General features: G+C 45.9%; 5 protein-coding genes across 5 annotated transcripts; 2 read left to right on the forward strand and 3 right to left on the reverse strand.

The window, feature by feature from the left end:
- The first annotated feature begins 5,245 nt into the window (after positions 1–5,245).
- LOC135625003 (protein BIG GRAIN 1-like) lies at positions 5,246–6,726 on the forward strand. The gene has a single exon (XM_065129187.1). The coding sequence runs from the start codon at positions 5,426–5,428 to the stop codon at positions 6,458–6,460; it is 1,035 nt and encodes a 344-aa protein (XP_064985259.1). The 5' UTR covers positions 5,246–5,425; the 3' UTR covers positions 6,461–6,726.
- Positions 6,727–7,561: 835 nt separating this feature from the next.
- Positions 7,562–9,053, reverse strand: LOC103969794 (uncharacterized). The gene is made up of 4 exons (XM_065130853.1): positions 8,669–9,053; positions 8,339–8,592; positions 7,993–8,205; positions 7,562–7,930 (listed from the first exon to the last, which is right to left on the reverse strand). The coding sequence occupies exons 1-4, from the start codon at positions 9,051–9,053 to the stop codon at positions 7,562–7,564; spliced, it is 1,221 nt and encodes a 406-aa protein (XP_064986925.1).
- Positions 9,054–12,176: 3,123 nt separating this feature from the next.
- Positions 12,177–13,845, forward strand: LOC103968527 (zinc finger protein 8-like). The gene has a single exon (XM_009381777.3). It carries the CDS (start codon positions 12,767–12,769, stop codon positions 13,583–13,585), a length of 819 nt encoding a protein of 272 aa, XP_009380052.2. The 5' UTR covers positions 12,177–12,766; the 3' UTR covers positions 13,586–13,845.
- A 615-nt stretch (positions 13,846–14,460) lies between these two features.
- LOC135624160 (pentatricopeptide repeat-containing protein At4g21065-like) lies at positions 14,461–17,129 on the reverse strand. The gene is made up of 2 exons (XM_065127567.1): positions 16,375–17,129; positions 14,461–15,567 (listed from the first exon to the last, which is right to left on the reverse strand). The coding sequence occupies exons 1-2, from the start codon at positions 16,920–16,922 to the stop codon at positions 14,718–14,720; spliced, it is 1,398 nt and encodes a 465-aa protein (XP_064983639.1). The 5' UTR covers positions 16,923–17,129; the 3' UTR covers positions 14,461–14,717.
- A 263-nt stretch (positions 17,130–17,392) lies between these two features.
- Positions 17,393–18,133, reverse strand: LOC135585648 (uncharacterized). The gene has a single exon (XM_009381780.3). The coding sequence runs from the start codon at positions 18,080–18,082 to the stop codon at positions 17,642–17,644; it is 441 nt and encodes a 146-aa protein (XP_009380055.2). The 5' UTR covers positions 18,083–18,133; the 3' UTR covers positions 17,393–17,641.
- Positions 18,134–19,565: the final 1,432 nt, after the last annotated feature.

The following is a 19,565-nucleotide window of genomic DNA, read 5'->3' on the forward strand; positions in this document are numbered from 1 at the left end:
AGTAAGAAAGCAAATCATAGTAGCTAACTTAACGCAAAGAGTGTAAACACTTTGGGTGCTTCGAAAGTGTGAGAAAAGTAGACGAATGCTAATAACCAGCTCGATGCATGGAGTACAACCCTCGAGGAGGCAAGCGAATTGGAGTAACCTTTGTCTTCTCAACTCTTAAGAGAATGGACAAAATCAAGTACCCTAGTTCTCTTATTTATATAACAGAGGAGCTCTAGATATGTTTAAAGACCCCTCGAAGAAAGTAGAAGACAATAGTTATCAAATTCTCACCTCGATTCTACTGAGTACTTATTGTTCGCTTTATGTCTCAATAGAATGTCAATCGAAAGCGGAAGTGTTGTAAATATACCTAGAGGTGACAACTAAGTGGAAGAGAAATTGATGGGCAAATTTTACGAAGGAAAGACTTTACAAACTTTAAAGTCTGCGGGCCGATGCTCATTAAAACTCCTACAAGCATTCACCGAATACAAGAAACGTGAGACGTTTAAAAGACTAGCGCAATAATGTCTTTTCTTTCATCTAAAGGATCCATAGGAACTAACAAAGATTAGTATAACTCGACTGACCCCACACTAAAGTCAGAGTCATTGACGAGTTGAAACAACGTAACAGATCAAATTTTGACTACTCAACAATAACAATGGTGGATAGCTGAGAGCCAAGAGGCATATTGTAACTAGAGCATAATATTAAAGATTCAGCAAAAGTGAGGAGATGCAATCTCCGCAAAGGCTCCGATGATGACGACGAAGGAATAAGTTGGGACGAATATCACAGACAAAGTTGTAGATAGAGTGTTCGATATAATGCTCGTGTTTGTCCATATCTTTTAATTTTGTTCATGCTTTATATAGCATATAAGAGCTTATAGTAGGTTTGGCACTCCGATTTTGGTTTGCTCTTATGGTCTTTTTAGGTTTGTAAATGTAAATTATGTATAGTTATCACATAGAGGCAAAACTACCCAAAAATAAGCTATCCAAGCAGTTATTTTGGGGGTTTTTCAACTCCGTAGAGTGATGCGAAGTGTTACCCAACATAGCACCTAAGAGCTACTCAGATGGCACATGGTTGGATTAGCCTTTAGGGTAATGTCTGGGGTTGATTCGTTATCTTATTTCATAATAGTATCATATGGATACGTATGGAGACTTTTGATTGTGATAGACCACCCTAGACCCTTTATTGTATAACCGTTCAGAACTTGTAAAGTTTTGTAATTCGCATTGCATATTAAGTATTTGTTAAAAGAACTACTTATGGATCCCGAATTAAATACTTCTTCTAATATATATTCTCTTATGTATGTCATTAAATAATCATAAGAGGTTTTAGGGAGATTGACCAGATGGATACATAAGGGTACCACATGACTAAGTAAAATCAACTAAGTTTGTGATACATCAACCTATGAAAATACGAAAGATCCATTGTCATTAGAGCTCCTAATCATACTAATAATTATGTCATGTCTCTAATGTAAAACTTTGTTTTACAATAAAACTTAATAAGAGAAGTCGACAAAGTAGATGCATAACTTTAAGAAAAGAATTGGCTATGAGAGTTGAGCACTTAGTCCTAACTCCAAACCCATTGGTTGTCGATAGACTGCTTGAGTTGCTCTAACGATGAGAGAGAGCACACGGATTCCTCTCATCCTTGATGGTTTTCCTCGTTAGTGATCGCTTGTTAGAACGTTGTTTGTTGTTGGTTGTTTCATATTGTGCACAAGATTTAGAGTCGGACTATGTCGGATTCTCTCAATAATTGACTATGGACATTTGGGGAAAACAAAAATAATAACGAGGAGGGTGTCCGTCATGAAAACAAAAACAATTTATGATCGTTATCGGGAAATAATAAAGTTGTGCAAAAAAAATTGTTATAAGCGATTTATGGTCCCCTTATCTTTTGTGCTTCCGTGTTCTGTCTCTCCTTGAATTCGACCAGCATCAGTAGCATTGAAGTCTCTTGAAGCTGTCGATCTATCCTTGCATAAAAACTTTTCTTTCGGGTTTCCAACAGAAAAAGAAAAGAAGGTTAGTATCAAATGTGGGGTACTTTTATGAACATGCATTTGATCACTCTTTCAACTACTTATATGGCATGAACATTTTAGGTTTGCTGAAGTGCTACCGCTCACACAAATGCATATGAACTTTAAAATGTGGTTGCTTTACTAACATTTACTACACATAATTACAGCACTTCAATCAGGACCTTTACAAGTGTCTTGAGATAATTGATTTAGTGCAAATAAAATTTTTAGGATTCTCGCAACAGAAATTCGTCCCCTCCTAAATGTTTGGTTGTCGACATCATCAATTTCCGCCTTTATTATATTTCATGTGTCTTTTCTTCTTTTTCCATCTTTGTCTTGCTTTATCGGATGAGGCATATTTGTCACTTAATTTTGTCACTTGGAAATAGCACACAAGAATATAGTTTTGTTCATTAGCAAGTGTCAATTGGGAAAACTTGTTAGGAATGTTGAATGTATAAGGAATGGGTTTATATCCTTTTTAGTTTACACTCTTTTCTCTCTCTCACTCTCTCTTTCTCTCTCTATGTGTTACTAGGGATAAAAACTAAGTAGCAAATTTAAATCGATAGGGTGACAAAGAATGCCATATTGTGATGCGATATGCAATGCCTTGCATCGTCCTATGTTGTGGGGGCGATTCCAAGCAAAAAACAAAGAAGGGAAAAAAAAGAACGAGAAATAAACTTTGGATGAGTGGCTGGGGAGGGACCATTTCAAGCTTAATTTTGGCTGCATCGGATCTGGTGAAGGTGCAACCTTAAAAAGACGACCCAACCCCATGCAAGAAAGCGACAGCAATGCTCACCGAGAACGGAGAAAGAAGCCAACCACTAAAGGCTAAAAGCTAAACAAAGAGAAAGTGAGAGAGGCATTGAAAGGACCTCACGGGATTCCCATCCATGTCAATCCCACATGAATTAAAGGCCACCGAAGCAGTAAAGATGAGAGAGAGAGAGAGAGAGAGAGAGAGAGAGGATTCCTCCATGATGTGATCTCAACCATCAATCCTCTCAGGTTCAGAACACAAGGAAGAAGATATGAGAGAGAGAGAGAGTGAGGGGGGGGGGAGGGGAACTGAGGACCAGAGACGTAAGTACCCAACCCTCCTCCCAAGGAGAGACCAAATCACACCAAAGCAAAGAGAAAGAGAGATGCACGTGGGCTGAGTTCACGCGTGCCAGGCGGTGTCAGGGAAAGAGGGCCTTTAAAGTTGGGAACCAGCGGATGCAGTGCACTGTTACTATTTTTCTTCTCCCGTTGGATCCTCATCGTCTCCTTGCTTTCTTGCGGATCCAGAAACGGGTCGGATCTCGATGCAACATTGTGATCCGTCTCGTATAATAAAAAAAAGACCCCCAAAACTAAACATACTGAAATTGCAGTTTAGAAGCAAATCGGGTTCGGATCTGAAGAAATCGGGAATTGGGTCCGAAGCATATGCTGTCGGTCCTGGGACGGAGGACAAAAGCAAAATGGAAGAAGAGAAAAGAAGGTAGGCGCTGTCTCCTTCATCCTTTACCTCTGCCCTCATTCTTCGGGATCGCCTAGCTTTTGTTCTTGTCTCCCTGCCCCTCTCTGTTGCTTCTCTGTCATCCCTCCTTTTCCCTCTCTGCCTTCCCCTCTCTGCTCCCACAACAGTATGCTTTTAGTTCAAGGTGAAGGAAAAGCAAGACAGCCAGGGGGAAACTGAGAGACGAGTCCTTTTTCACAACCCCTCTCTCTCTCTCTCTCCATGCATTACATGTTATGGTGTCGAGGCTCAGTTTCTGGGACCATGTATTTGATGGATTCTAAAGGTTTTATTTTGCTTTCTACGACGGACTGCTAAGAAAGAAGAGTTCATCAAGCAATTGTTAGTCTTTAGTACCAGTCCAGCTAGGATAGTTTGGAGTCTCCATAGACACCACTTGCGTAGTACTGTACTCTAATCCCACTAAAAAGCTGGAAGCAGTTGCTTATGTCTGCTTATAGTTAAGGGTGGAGTCTCGCCTCAATTAGTGTATGCTTAAACACACGAGGTACAACTCTGCAAGCAGTACTTGGGTACTCCAGATATATGATTTGCACGCTCGTCTGCACTCATCTGCGACAGCAATGTGCAAACAAAGGGCATCTAAAGAGTGCCCACTTTGCTGGTTTTTTTTTCTAATGTTCGATATCCCATCATGCTTTAGCCTCACACGATCTCATGTCTCTCTCACGCTAAACCTGGTGAAGACAGCACACTCCGCTGCCTCAGAAACTTACTTCCTCTTCCCCAATTCAAAATTCCTCTGGACCATCCTACGCTCTCACGGCCTACCATTCGTGCATCACTTGCCACCATTCATTCCCTGACCCCTTTTTTGCCCCCATGCGTGTTCCCATAGTTTAATCACCTCCAACCGAAGCTTAGTAGTAGGTGGTCAAGCGTTCGCCAAATTGGATATTTGGTTACGAGTAATAATGATGATGGAAAGTTAATATTGATTGTTTTTGTCGGGTCAGGTGATGTGAATGGTCCCCCGGCGGTAGCGTGTGGTCAAATCGTTCACCACGGCACTCGATAACGGGGCACCTTCGGCCCCCAAAAGCGACTCCGACCAAATGCAGGTCGAACACTGAAAGAAAAAGGTTTCGGGCATTGGACTGACCTGTGTGAGCACGATCGACCGCGGCACAAACATCTTGAGTGCAACATGACGAGGAGGCGAGTCCACCACTGTTTAGCCCGGTTGGTTGCTCCTGCGCTGTTGTATGACCACTTTGATGATGGACTCTTCGTTGCTTTCCTGTGCAGGATACATCTGCATCGTGAGCAATTAATCCAACCATATATGTCACTTTTAAAAACAAAAAAATGATTCTATGATCCCGTATCCCACGCAACACAACCATATATGTCTAATTAATCCAATCGTTTTGGTGTTGCCATAATATGGAAATGCAGAAATAGATTGATTTGTTTCCTCTACTACATTTTAAGGTTGGGGGAAGGATCATCGACGTACCTGTCTTACGTGACGAAGGAGCACGGAAAAATCTGGAGGAGGAAAAGGGTCGTTCATCACGGATCACACGGACGTGGACGACCGGGCCCCGAACCAAAAGAGCGAATGATAGAATTGCCACGTCAGCATGTACTCGCGCGTGAATCGTCCTAAAAAAGGCCTGCTGTGAGCGAGTGATCGCCACACCACCGCCCACCTTTCTCGTCTTGCTTTGTTCTGCTCTTCATCAATGGCGCTTCCCACTCGTCTTGCCTTTGCCTTTACCCCCTCCCTCTCTCTCTAGTCTCTTCATCGGCTCCTCGCGTGTAAAAAGAGAACATAGAGATAAGACCCCAGGGAAGAACAGGTGTTGGTGTTCTTGACGCTATCTACCGTAATGGAAGAGAGGTGGGCGAGGGGCAGAAATAGGAGCGGTCACCAGAATCCCTCCTTCTCCTCCACCCTCCTCGACGCTATCTACCGCTCCATCGATGAGTCCGACGGCGGTGGCGCCACCCACGCTCCTATCATCGTCCCGAAGCGCCCTCCGCCGCTCCTGCGGCCCCCGGTGGACCGGCGAACCGCAGGGGCGGCAGACGAGAGGGCGGCAACCCGTCGCCGCCCGTTTGTGCCCATCTCCACCTCTAGCTCCTCCGAAAAGTCCAGCTACGGCGGCTTCTCCTCCTCCTCTGAGCCCGACTCGGCGGCGACCCGGCTCAGGCCAATCCGGACTGCCGGGCCGCCGATCCGTTCGGCCCCTCCTCCGCCCGCATCGGCGTCGTTCGACCGCCACGAGGAGGATGAAAAGAAAAAGAAGAAGAAGACGAGCTCGATCCGTGGCAGGCTTCGGGACATGAAAAGTTCCAGGTCGGTGGCGCCGGCTTCCCCTGGGGCTCGCCTTGCTGGCTTCCTCGGCTCTCTATTGTCGGCGGTGTCGGGGACCCCGAGAAGGCCGACGTCCACCGCAAGCGGATGCGACGACTCCGCCTGCTCCACGGCGTCGTCCCACTCGCGATCGTGCCTCGTCAAGAAGCCGTCGACGAGGGAGCGAGCTCCTCCAGCGGAGGGGGGGAAGCGATCGGTGAGGTTCTATCCGGTGAGCGTGATCGTCGACGAGGACCTGCGGCCGTGCGGGCATAAGAGCGTTTACGAGGCGGATCGGGCAGCGGAGACATCGTCGCGGCGGCCATCGTCGGCGGCAATGGAAGCGAGGAGGAGGGTGGAGGAGCTCCTGAGAGGGATGGAGGAGGAGGAAGAAGAAGAAGAAGAGGAGACGAGCGATTCGAGCTCCGATCTGTTCGAGTTGGAGAATCTGACGGTTATCGGAATGGCAGGGGGAGCAGTGCACAGTGATGAGCTTCCCGTGTACGAAACCACCCACCTCGACACGAATCGCTCCTTTTCGCAATCTCAACGCTTCCTTAAAATATAAGGTGGTGTTTTATGATAAGAGGGCTTGAGCGTTTGCCGTTGGTCTGTTTTGGCTTCTCACTGTTACATAGTGGTTTCTGGGGGTTAAGTGGGGATTAATCACATATATCTCTGGTTTATGTCATCGTTATCTGATCCCTCTTTGTAGGATTTATTTTGGTTTTGTAGCTGTCAGCCAATAAAATCTAAATTAACCATATGTATATGTAGAGCCAATCATTGTACATATGGAGGCGGCCTCTACTAGAATACAATCCGCTTCATACATTTCACCTATGTATGCGTGGTGTTTTTACCATATAAGACAGTCGATGGTCGGGGCACATCGAGACGCCAAGGGCGAACATTGTGGACCACTGATGGATGTCGCTCGCACCCATGGGGACCATGATGGGATTCGGTGTGCCGCCAGACCCACCAACCCGTGCCCATGGCTGCGTGCATCGCCACGAATCCAACACATCGAACTACATGGAATAATGATTGGGCGAGTGCGACCCAGGGGCAGACACACACACATATTTCCGGGGCCCCACCAACGATACCTTGCCTATGGATACAGAGATTGCCAAGCGCAGCCTGCTATGCTACATCTATAATTGGCATGGACCACAAGCCCGCACCCAAACAAAGGGGCATGTGCTTATGCACTATAATATCTGCTTCTCGGTACATGTCCCTCTAAGCCTACGAACCCTATCTATCTTTTCATGCATTCATGGGAATATTTCTTTATAGGTTCAGCCTGCACTCAATCATCACAGTCGATGAGTTGGTACATGAATGCATGGGTCATGAGAATCTCGTATGATCATTCCTATGATCAACCTTGTGTTAATTCGTCAGGCTGCTTTTTGAGGTGTCCGTAGCTATAAGTGGTCTCTGTCCCCGAGCAACAGTTATCTTAATCTGAGAATGATTTGATGAGCTTCCAAGGTTCCAACCTGGGAATTATCATATATTGATTAACCATGACCACTGGCTTAGTCAAATTTATTTACATCATTCCAAATGAATTTATTTGGGCCTTGTCATTTAGTCTTAGGCCCATTTACAGGTCAACTCCAATCATCTCTGCTTCGCTGAGCTCTTCTGGAGTTAGTTACATGATAATATGTGAAGATTTCGCGCCAAGCTTGTGGCCAAGTGTGCTTCCATCGATCTCTGCAGGCGGTACAAGTATTGCAGGACCGACATTGTTCGAGGAAGGCCTTTGGTCGGGCCACCTCATGATGTGGAGATGAACCTCCTCCATCTCCTCGATGGCCGCCGCAAGCCTTTCTTTGATGCTCGTGTGATCGCAGCACACGATGCGCCCGTCGGAGGAGACCTCGGTGGGGAGGACTCCTTTCCCTTGCAGTCGAGAGACGATGACCAGGTGCCCTGTCTTGCTGGCATCACCGCAGAGGTTGCGGAGCCCGGCGCGATCCGCTGCTGAGCCTTTGAAAACGGAGCTTATGCAGATGAAGCCCTGCGCAAACGGTTGTGCATCAGGTGTTCGGCCTCGTGACTTGATGAGTTCAGATTTAGTACCTCCTCGGTTCTCTTGATGTCCATTCCGAATCTTCTCTCACCTTCCTCGGGTGCAAGCACCACCGGCACCTCCGCGATGCCCGGCAGGAACCAAAGTCGGATCGCTTGCAGTAGCTCGACCGTGGAGGTATGCTTCGGACTCTGCTGCTTGAGCCAACTCATTTCTTTCCAAGAACTCTGGCAATTGCCTCCGTCAGTAGATGCAGCCTTTTGCTTAAGCATTGATTCGACATGCATTAGAGTTAAACATTATGGAAAAAGAACTAGAATGTAGTGCATGTTTGGTGTTCACTCCATCTATTACTTGTATGAGAGTAGAGAAAGAGAGAGACAGAGAGGAGCTAACGATTTGCTCTGTTTGGATGTTGACGAAGACGAGAGGAGCTCCGGAGGAGACGGCAGATGAGAACCAAGCCATGGATCGCGTCATGGTGGCCTCGAAGTTGCGCTCGCTGGGGAAAGGCATGAAGAGGATGGAGCTAATCAGAGTGGAATGGCGGTCCGGCAAGTAGGTTCCCACCTTCTTCTTCCAGTCGTAGCTCACGCTTTTCTTCCTGATGAACCCGATGCCATCCACGTTAACCACCGTTCTGCTCATTTCTGCATGGGTGCATGCAACGGTACTGCATGAGTCATGATCTAAGTGCATGAAGTGAGAAGGCTTCGTTTAGCTCACCCTGAAGCTCCGCGCACCGCTCCAGAGTGAGATCGCCGAGCACCGCGACGTGGCGGTCGTCACGGGCGGCCATCACGGTGAAACGGCGATAGAGCTTGTGGCCGCGGTAGGGGACGACACGGGCGCGAAGGTCCAGCAGGCTGCTGCCTCTCTGGACCTTGATCCAGACCGACTCGGACCGGCGTCCCAGCCGACCGAGAACGGAGCTGATCTCCGACCGGCTCTTGGCGGAGGCAAAAATGGGGCTCTCCTCGTCGTCGTCGTCGTCGGCAGGGGCGACCCCCTTGACGATGTCACCGGGGAGTGGCATGGAGTCGTCCCACTCCTCAGAAGGCATCCCTGCTTCGACTCGTTTGACGCCGACCACCGTCCCATTGCCGCCCATCTGCGGAACAGCGACACCACCAACGGCTGCAATCTCTGATCTCTTCGATGTCTAAGAAGCCACTGCCGAATCGGCAATATAAATGCATCAGTCGACGTCAACGTTCGTGAGGAAAGAGGAGATGGGTCGGTGATAACAAGGACGCTGTTCCTATAGCGCCATAGCAGGCCTTAACAAGTCAAACACGAACAATTAGCTACGTCAACACCAATCTTCTTCACACGGCCCTCAAGCGTTTGAGTTGGGCTCGCATTCCTTCTTCCCTCTTCAAACCCAACATGTTCCTCCACAGTGTCAGGGATCGAGTTGGTGGTCGTCTGCAACGCTCGTGGTCCTCCTCTGCCGCATCAAATTGCTAAAGATGAACTGGGTTGCGACCACATGAATTCCTCTACTTCAATGAGCTCATGGAGCTCTTCGTATATGCCAAGCGAATAGCATCATAATGGTAGGTTGTTGAGATGGAGTAATGCTTCCTAGTTTGCCGATACACAGTACATGAATGAATTAAAGGCAAAATTGTTCTTCTCTCACTAATTTAATTCTCCATCTGTAAGTCGATGTGACCTCCTTTTTTGTCCTTTGGACGACTCGTCTCGTACTTCACCCATCTAAATTTTACTGTCACGCATATAACACATCCATACGTACATATATATGAATATGTGGCTGTCGTAGGATCATCGTGTCCTGCTCGTGTCCTAGAGATGCACCGATGTGGTCTCCCTCGAAGTCATAAATGATGCAGCTCGACCTGAACCATCATGCTTTCATCCATGAAGTCGTCGTCTTGCTTCCCTTGGAAGTACTGAGTGCAGGAAATAATGGGTGACAAAGATTGATCGTTGGCCTTGAAGCAGACTGTAAGATGAGGTCGCACATCACGGTGTGGAGAAGAAACCGAAGGCTCGCAGGGTTCGATTACCGTCGTCTCTCCTGAAAAGACTTGTGGTGATGGTAGAGGACTAAGTCCAAGGAAAAGAATGATCCAAATAGATCATGTGTGGAAGAACGATGGAACACTTGGCCATCAAGTGGTAGATTTATGTGGTTTTCTTCTTACAATGACTGACATGGGAAATTCGACAGTGAATTATCTGTATATGATGGTGATGATGGGACCTGAGCCAATTCCTCCCCTTTTCTTTCGCCAAAAAGTGTTTTTTGCTTGATTTGTGATGGCACAGATTAAGAGTTATTTGCAGTAGGAATTGACAACGACGATAAGGTAGCTGACGTGCTGTATGTTATCGCATTGGGTTCTTTGTGTTTGACAAAATGCAACTTTCGCTTGAAGCAATGGTGGTGTGATTGGGTGAACCAAACTTGATTTCATCATTGTCTTTGTCATCGTGAACCAAACGTTTCATCAAAGTCTAATCACAGGTCACAAGATGTCTTACCCTGTGATGGCTACATGAACCAGAGGAAGACCAACTAGGAAATGCCGAGGATCCATCAGCTAGCCAGCCAGCCATGAGAGGAGCTGCTCCATCCACCCTCCCTCCCTCACTGACATCCACATCACATGTGAAAGGAGGCACCCCACGTCCCTTCCTTTTTCTTTTCTGGCTTCTTTCAGAAGGCACTGCGATTTCTTTGAAGATGAGTTCAGCTTTGAGATCCCACCCTTCGGTGGTCCTCAGCTGAAATCTTCCTTCCCACAGTGCTGTCACTTCACGCCTCGAGAAGACCACCAAAGCCCTTTGAGAGCATAACATGCAGCAGCCATCATCTTCCTCTTCTTCTTCTTCTTCTTCTTCTTCTTCTTCAAGGGTCGAGTTCAATAATTGATGAAAATGTCACTGTCGTGCCATGCTGCGAATGGCTGCTGTATTCTTCAGCCATAATCTACGGAGACCGCATTACATCATTTGAAGTTCCTCAGGTTAATATCCCTACCGTTGATCGATCCAGCACTTGAAATTACATGATCATGAAATGTTCTCCGTGGTCACGAACTTTTTGACCAAGTGCAAGGCAATTATTATTAGAGGAAGGACATGTATGGAGTGCATTTGAGCGCATTAAGGCGGCTTTTACGCGATCAGTGACAGGTTAGTCCGTACTCTCCCAGCCAATCCAATCTAATCCGAAGAGGGGGACAAAGCACGTACATCCTATAAAGAGGGATAAAATTGCTTGCCTGAGTTGATCATCCTCTTCAGACATGTCGTGGATAGAAATGAGATCTTTTGTTGTTCGGAAGCATACAGATAGAACGAGGTGGAATGGTCCATGAACAGTGGTGGTTGTATTGTGTTATTAAGGCATAACTTAGGATGTGCCATAGTGTCACTTTCACGTGGTGGGGTATTTGAGAGACACAGAAGGAGACTTCTTTACGAGAGGTCCCCTTGGAGGGGCAAATGAGGTTTCAGGGCTACACGTCCATTTCACAAACCCAAGGCAGTGCAGATGAGGATAGATTAGAACAGTGAAGAGGGAGCATGAAGACTTGGGAGAAGGAATAGTTACAGCATGGGCCAGCAGGCATGCATGAATAAAGCAGACCTCTGCTGCTGGCACGCCAGAGAGAGAATTAAACTCATATCAATACTATCATCTCCATGTATATCTTCAAACACAGATAGATTTCTGCGGAGAAGGCCAAGGCTGGGCCTTTGCATCACCATAACTATGGCCATTGTTGGTTATTTGGTAATTAACCAGAGTTGTTCACACAATTAATCACCAAATGCTGTCTTGACCACTGCCAAAGCCATACTCTGCAACACCAGTCACCAGATATAAAGAAGAAACAGCTACCAAGAGGCTCCACAGCAGCCAGCGGCTAATGGACTATCACATACGCAGAGACAGAGAAAGAGAGACCCCCACCATGAGAGCTGGTTGTGTACCTGTCGTCCGCCTTGACTGCCGTTTACACATGCACGATATATATATGTATATATATATATATATATATATGTATGTATATATATATATATATGTATGTATATATATATATATATGTATGTATATATATATATATATGTATGTATATATATATATATATGTATGTATATATATATATATATATGTATGTATATATATATATATATGTATGTATATATATATAGCATGAAAGATGAATGATGAAGAGATTGGCAAAGGATGTGTGGTGATGTGATCGTGTTGTTGGAGCGGTACTTGGTTGTCAATTGACGAGCCAAAACCCACCGCCAGCAGCACCAGCAACAGCTGCTGCAGCTATCGTCAGTCGTCTCCACAAAAGGAGCCTGCAGCCCCAATTGTCTACCCTCCTCCTCAACCTCGTGAAGAGAAGGGGTGATGTAGATGACCAGCAGATCACTCTCAACATCCAAACACCAGGACCAAAGCGATCGCAGCAGGTCTGGGGGAAAAAGTAGCTATTTCCGTTACCCCCCCCCCTCTCTCTCTCTCTTCTTCTTCTTCATCACTTGCAGCGCGTCCGGTGAAGAGAGAATGTCCTCTCCACTGACGCGTTCTTCTGTTGCTCTACATGGTGTCTATCCAAACTCTTTTTTGCCGTCCTTTCCTTCTGTCTCGATCTCTCTGCCTCTCCCTTAGACACAGAACCTGATTACAGTAGTCTTCGAGCCTTAAGGCCAGGAGGGGAACGAGAGAGAGAAAGAAGAGGAGCAGAAGAGCATAATCTGCTTCCGCAGCCTCTTTTCTACGTAGGAGACAGTTGCCTGCACTGGCTAAGTCCACAAGATAAGGCAAAGATGAACGAGCGCAGCGAGGGACGCGACTTCATGAGTGTGGACTCCTTCTCGCAGCTCCCGTTCATCCGCCCGGTCCCCAAGCCTTCCTCCTCCTCCTCCTCCTCCACCTCCGGCATCCGCCTGTTCGGCATCGAAGTCCCTCACCATCCCACCAACGAAGAGGACAACACCGAAAAAGACCACACCACCACCGTCAACGGCGGAGGTGAGAGCGCACGCAAGTTCGAGTGCCACTACTGCTATCGCCAATTTCCGACATCGCAAGCGCTCGGCGGGCACCAAAACGCCCACAAGCGCGAGCGCCAGCACGCGAAGCGGGTTCACATCCAGTCCGCCGCCCTGGCCGCGATCCACCACGGTCCGGCAGCCATCGACGGCCATCATCTCTACGGCTTTTTTAATTACCACCAACCATTCGGCCCGGTGTTACCCGCAGCTGCCCACTTCGCTGTCGACTCTCCTTCGACGCCGCACTACCCTGCATGCCACGCCACTAGCGCCGCCAGTGGTAGCTTCGGTGGTTGTTTCTACGGCGGGCTTGGCTCGGCGGCTCAACCCATCAACGGCAGCCTTTTGCCGGGACTCTGGAAGGCCCCTGGGGTCGTGCATGGCAGCGCGAGCGTGGGGTTAGTCCATGGGGACTCTCCGATGCCTTCACCTACGACAAGACGAGATCAAGAGCCAAGGATCGAGGGAATTGGAGGCATTATCTCAGATGGCAACGATCGTGGTGCTTCTTCCTCATCTTCCAAAAGCCAATTTGCTTACCAGCTGATGCCCGGCGTGAAGGAGAACGTGAGTTTGGATTTGCACCTGTGATCAGTAACATTCTTGTGGGATTTCGGATGATACTATTGCTTTGTTCTTCTTTAGTTTCTTTCGTCATGTTGTGGTGTTGCCCAGAGAAGTGGCCATCCTTTTATCGTCAGGCAAAGGAAAAAGAAAGAACAGGAATTCTATCTCTCATTTGGACAACACAATGCATCAAGAATTTTCACTGTGAATCTATAAACATATGATCTGCAATAGTGTTGCTCACTCTGTAGATTTTGATCCCTGCAATCTTCAATCTTTGACTATATCCATGTAACTCTTTATTATTTGTCGATCCTTGCCTCAGGGAGTACCATTCCTGTTGCTTGGGAGTGTTCCAACTCTCTAATTACCTCTCTGAAAGGTATCTTTGCGACATATTGTTCATTTAGAGCATTCCAAGTAGTGAATTATATCACATAGTAAACGACCTACATGTGCTCTTCTTGAATGAGCTTCTACTTGCACCAGTAATTATTGACAGGAACACTGAGATGCCAATGATTCCTTAATAGTTGATGACATTAGCTAGTTGTCTACTGAGAAAACAAGTCCATGAGACACAAGTGTCATACTCTGTTAGCATATGACTGATTGCATTGGTTCAGGAGCTGCAATGAGCTATACAAATTGTCACCTCTGTACATGTGAGGTGAAAACAGTATCTTCATTCCTAACTTCTGTTCCTTCTGCAAAAAAGTGAAGCATGTAATGATCAAAGGCTACTTGCTTTCTTCAAAATGCATGAGGATCCTGACAATGGAACAATTGCTCATCAAAGCTCCAGTGTTAGCTCAGTGCAGAAGGGTTCATGTGCCTTTCATTTCTCATGTTGCCCTGAAGAAATTATTCATTTGTTTGATACTGTAATACCCCTGACATGAAAATAATGAAGTAATTCGATGATGTTAATTTGATTTTGTACAACGTATCGAAGATACTTCTTGCATACTTGATCAATATGACAATCTATATAGTTTCTACATCGACAAATTTCAGCTCTTGTATACATTACAAGCCCAAAAATTGCAGAGAAGACATTTAACAAATTCTAGCAGAAGTGATTTGTCGCTATAGATCTTTCCTTCATTTTTCCTATCTATCATAGACAAATAGGAAGCTCTTCGCATACTCATTATCATCCAGAAGTTTCCAATAATTCCCACTCTGGGACTTCTGCATTCCCTTCCACCCAACTGCAGGCCGGAACCTTCTTCAAACCTTTCTTTGAGATGTTGCTTCTTAACTCGGCCACATTGTTCCATTTTCCAGATAATGCAGACATATTGGCAGCAATCACGTAGTTTGATCCTAGGTCAGGCTCCTCTTCCAGCAGAAGCTTCAGCAAGTCGTCACCGATATCAAAAGATTTGCCGCTTTTCCTGCAAGCTCCGAGAAAGGACCTCAATATGACATTATTTGGAGTAATCGACATGTTCTTAATGAACTCATAAGCAGTTTCAAGTAAACCTGCTCGGCCAAACAAATCAACCATGCAACCATAATGCTCAATTGTTGGCTTGATATGAAACTCATTTACCATTCTAGAAAACATTGTTTGGCCTACATCTACCATACCGAGGTGGCTGCAAGCACATAAAATGACGGAGAATATTGTACTGTCTGGTCTTACACCACTAGCTTCCATCTGGGAGAATAGATCAATTGCTTTTTCCCATTGGCCATGATCAACGAACCCTGAGATCATAATTGTCCATGACTGCAAGTCCAGCTCTTGCAAGGATTTGAAAATTTGGAAGGCTTCTTCTAAGAGCCCACATTTAGCATACATGCTGACTAGAGCGGCACCCAGGGCAACATCCAATTTGATGTTGTTAACCACTATGTATGAGTGAAAAGCTCGTCCTGTACACGGACTAGCCAAATAACTGGAAGCTGAAAGTAGGCTTATTAGAGTAACTGAGTTAGGTTTAACATTTGCTGATCTCATTTCCAAAAATACCATTAGAGCTTCAACAGGATGGCCACTGTAAATTAAATAGAACATCAAGGATCAGAATTTGTCACAACTATTGTGAAAAAGAAAAAAGACAGGGATAAACAAAAAAACAAGAATAGAGGTTTATAGGTATTGCGAGATAAAGCATAGGATGCATCTAGGAAAATAATGCATGTCAAATGTTACATATGCTTCATCCAATCTTAGGTGGGGTATCAAAAGAGAACTAAAAACAATTTGACGCTAAAACTCCTTGATATCATTGAATCAAAACAAAGGTGTTTACTGGATGGCTAAAGACACCATTGTCTCACACCTATAAATTGGGACAGGGCTCTGTCCATGTATCTGAACTCACCGATCGAAAAAAGCCTTTTAGTTCTAGTCGACTCAAAGAAAATATGCATCAATTGTATGATTCGCATAAACTATGCCCTTTGAGATGAAAACATAGCTCACCGAATGACCCATAACTTGTACCAAAACTTAATCTACATAAGAACAAACTGAAATTAAATTACATCAAGCATGCATCTCCTTGAAGAGATGCATCCACTGAATGACCATAATCTGATTATGCCTTTCGTTGTCATATAGAAATATGTTATATTTTGAAGAGTGTTGATGGAAATATCCTCTTTGTATCCTCGAATCCAAATATTTTCACAAACATAAATTCTTAATTACGATTTTATCTTCAAAAGAAATTATCAGGTTTAACCCTGATAATATGATATGTCCCCCGGTTTGGATTTCACCCATCATCGACCGGTTATAAGAATAATACTTCAGGAACTTTAATCAAAGCGAAGGTTGAATACAAGAGCATACCTACCAAACAAGATATCCTTGGATCATGGAGCTCCATGTGACGACGTCCCTAACACCCATTTCGTCGAACACTTCACGAGCGCATTTGGACACCCCGCAACAAGCATACATGTGCAGAAGAGTATTCCCAACGTATAAATCCAAGAAAAACCCGGCCTTTAAGACCACCCCATGAACCATCTCACCGACTCGCAGCACGGAAGCACGGCCGCACGCCCTGAGAACAAACGGATAGGATAAGTTGTCAGGGCGCCGGTTCCCTGCACGTCGGAGGGCTGAAAAGAGGTGGATGGCTTCTTGGGGGGAATCGGAATCGGCGTAGGCTCGGATAAGGGAATTCCAAGCGAAGAGAGGAGGAGGAGAGGCGAGGTTGGAGAGGACGGAGCGGGCGTGGGCCAGGGAGAAAGGGCAGAGGGAGGAGATGAGCTTGGAAGCGACGGATTGGCGGTGGTCGAGAGCGGCTTTGAGGATGAGCGAGTGGAGTTGAAGGAGGTGGAGGAGGGAGGAGGACCGTCGGAAGAGGGAGGAGAGGTGGCGGGAAGACCATAGCATCCTTTGGATGGGTTGGGAAATGACAGACGAGAGGTTCAAACAATAGAACGAGAGGAGTCAATGGACCCGATAACCCGGTTATTCAATATGAATCCGATCTTAACAGGACGCCGATCGTTCATCTATATGATCTTGTTAATAACCTCGATTCGAAGCTATTCGGATCCAAGCATTATTCAGACCCGGACCCTGGAGGCCAAATCAAAACAAGAAACGGGTTATCGGGTTTTCTCTTCTCCCCACAGGTTTTCTATTCTTCTCTCTCTCTCGGAAACAATGGTCTCCCTCCCCTGTTTCAAACCAATGTCCTCTTCATCATCATCATAGCTGTTTCCCAGTGGGTTCAGAGCATCCAAAAGTGCATGTTGGAGAATGAGCGAACAATATTCAATCATATCTTTGCATCTTTTGCTTTTGTTCTTGTTTGTATGACAGTCTAATTTAATCTTAGATTGAATATTACAACGCAATTGGAAATGGCATATCGCTTTATATCCCACCAATTTATTCCATTCGCCTCTTTCTTCGAAACACAAAACGGACTGACATTACCGACACCATCTGACCGTCGATAGTAACACGCACAACAACAGTAATAAAAAGCCCACGACACGTGGGGACCGGACGGCGAATAAACGTGGCTGCTTTCTTTTATTGTGGTCGAGATATTTAGTCGAAGAAGACGACGATGGAAAGGAGGGGACGGCAACGGGGTGGGGTCATTTGCCGGACGCCGCGGCTTTGGTCTTGGCGGCCTCGAGGTCGACGGCCTGCTGGAGGAGGTTGGAGCCTTGGTCGTCGTCCTCGAGCACGATCTGGAGGGGGAAGTCGCCGAGACCGTCGGCGATGGCGAGGAGGATGCGGCGCATCTCGGAGCGGAACTCGTCGCGGTCGACGGTGCCGCTGCGGTCCAGGTCGAACTGATCGAAGATGGAGTTGTATAGGGCGGCGACCTCGGCCGGTGGGGTGACCACGTCGACCCCGAAGTGGGTCTCCAGGAGGCGGAAGGTCTCGAGGGCGCGCCGCAGCTCGGCGCGGGAGAGGACGCCGTCCCCGTTGAGGTCCAGCGCCTCGAACCGCTCGTCCACGCTCCGGTTGAAGACCTCCTCGTCCCCCACGAACGCCCGCACCGTCGACCCGTCCAATATCACTACCCCCATCTCTCTCTTTCTCTCTCTGATCGCAGACTCCCACTCAGACGCACAAGCAGCGATTTAATTGTGTTGTATATGGTTTGTGCTTATCCATGGGATCTTTCGAGGATGGATGTTTGAAATTACGATAGTGCCACTAGTGGTCGAGGCTTTGGTGTAGGGTGCTGAGAAGGACTTGGTCAACCGTGTACACAGAATATTGCCACCATCCATTTGGCGCTGAGATTCGTGTGGCAGCATTCAAGTGAAAGGGATGATCAATTGAAGCTTATGAAACGACCAATTTAATAGAGAAATCATAATATTGTCAATATGCAACAGGCGAAGGTAATTGAAGAGACTGACTGGGTAGAAGCGATCAAGTCAACGCAATGGTACAACGTACTTGATCGCTCTGTTCAGATTTGAACTGCAGAATTGATAGTGTGGAAGAGTTTGGCTCGAAGACTCGGTTTCTATATTAATCTGTATGAAAATTGAGGTTAAATAAGATTCTCGATGTCATCTATCCAAACAAATCAATAGCCAATAGGAGTGGGTGCCTTATGTAATTTTGTTTATTACAAGTTAACGAGTGAAAATATTTTACGATAAAAATGAAATGTTTCACGATCGCCTAATTATTGACCCGATCCTCCTAGTGGTACTGTCACATGTAGAGTTATAATTTAAGGAGAATATTTTCTGAAGTTTTTATTTTATAGTTAAAATGCTAAGCGAAAAAATCCCAACAGTCCTAATGATCATCTCATGTCAAAATCCCCAAGGTTTTGATTCTGTGAATTGAACGTATTGTAATGGTTTCACTTCAAAGTTGCGTGCCATTTACATACCAGTTATATCTCCTCGGTGGTTTAAGTCGATTTCATATCTCTACCTGAGTTATGTTCTAACATTTGTATTCACTGAACTACACACCTCTTCTCTCCAAAATGTATTCACTAATTGTTTCCTCGTACTAAATCCCAGCCTTGTGTCCAAATCGAACGAGGAGCATATTGTCAACCATAAGTCGGTCCAATTCAATCTAAACTTGAGGGTGCACGGACATCCGAGAAACCCACGTGACAGTCTTATGAGACTATTGTTAAGGAAGATATCTAAGATTACTCCATGGTGATTTTTAGGGGGCTTTTGAGTATCCAAGGTGGAATATAGTTCTTTGGTAGATTCCTATACGAAGGGCAACTAGGAAAGAGAATTTTCTGACCCTGACCCTCTAATACATAAGTTAATTCTCGAATAGTATATAGTGTAAAAAGATTATTTGGAAAGGAATTTGACCTCTAGACTAGTGTCAAAGATTGACTTTTATACTTGATTGATGAAGAGAATCATCCGTAAGAATTGTAAAACCCTTCCTTTGGTGTTTTGCTCACGGGAAATATAGACCTGAACAACCTCCCATAGACTATCATTCACGGAGGTTAACTAAGAGGGGTGTAAACCCAAATGACCTTCCGTGGATTATTATCTACGGAAACCGATC

Source organism: Musa acuminata, chromosome BXJ2-10, assembly GCF_036884655.1.
Source record: "Musa acuminata AAA Group cultivar baxijiao chromosome BXJ2-10, Cavendish_Baxijiao_AAA, whole genome shotgun sequence".
Taxonomy (NCBI): domain Eukaryota; kingdom Viridiplantae; phylum Streptophyta; class Magnoliopsida; order Zingiberales; family Musaceae; genus Musa; species Musa acuminata.

Bases quoted from the DNA above. Each gene is read 5' to 3' on its own strand.
- LOC135625003 (XM_065129187.1), top strand. From the start codon at position 5,426: ATGGAAGAGAGGTGGGCGAGGGGCAGAAATAGGAGCGGTCACCAGAAT.
- LOC135585648 (XM_009381780.3), bottom strand. From the start codon at position 18,082: ATGGGGGTAGTGATATTGGACGGGTCGACGGTGCGGGCGTTCGTGGGG.
- LOC103968527 (XM_009381777.3), top strand. From the start codon at position 12,767: ATGAACGAGCGCAGCGAGGGACGCGACTTCATGAGTGTGGACTCCTTC.
- LOC103969794 (XM_065130853.1), bottom strand. From the start codon at position 9,053: ATGGGCGGCAATGGGACGGTGGTCGGCGTCAAACGAGTCGAAGCAGGG. The intron at 8,593-8,668 runs GTGAGCTAAACG...GCACCCATGCAG, and splicing joins GCGGTGCGCGGAGCTTCAGG to AAATGAGCAGAACGGTGGTT. The intron at 7,931-7,992 runs GTACTAAATCTG...CCGTTTGCGCAG, and splicing joins ACATCAAGAGAACCGAGGAG to GGCTTCATCTGCATAAGCTC.
- LOC135624160 (XM_065127567.1), bottom strand. From the start codon at position 16,922: ATGCTATGGTCTTCCCGCCACCTCTCCTCCCTCTTCCGACGGTCCTCC. The intron at 15,568-16,374 runs GTAGGTATGCTC...TTTAATTTACAG, and splicing joins ATCCAAGGATATCTTGTTTG to TGGCCATCCTGTTGAAGCTC.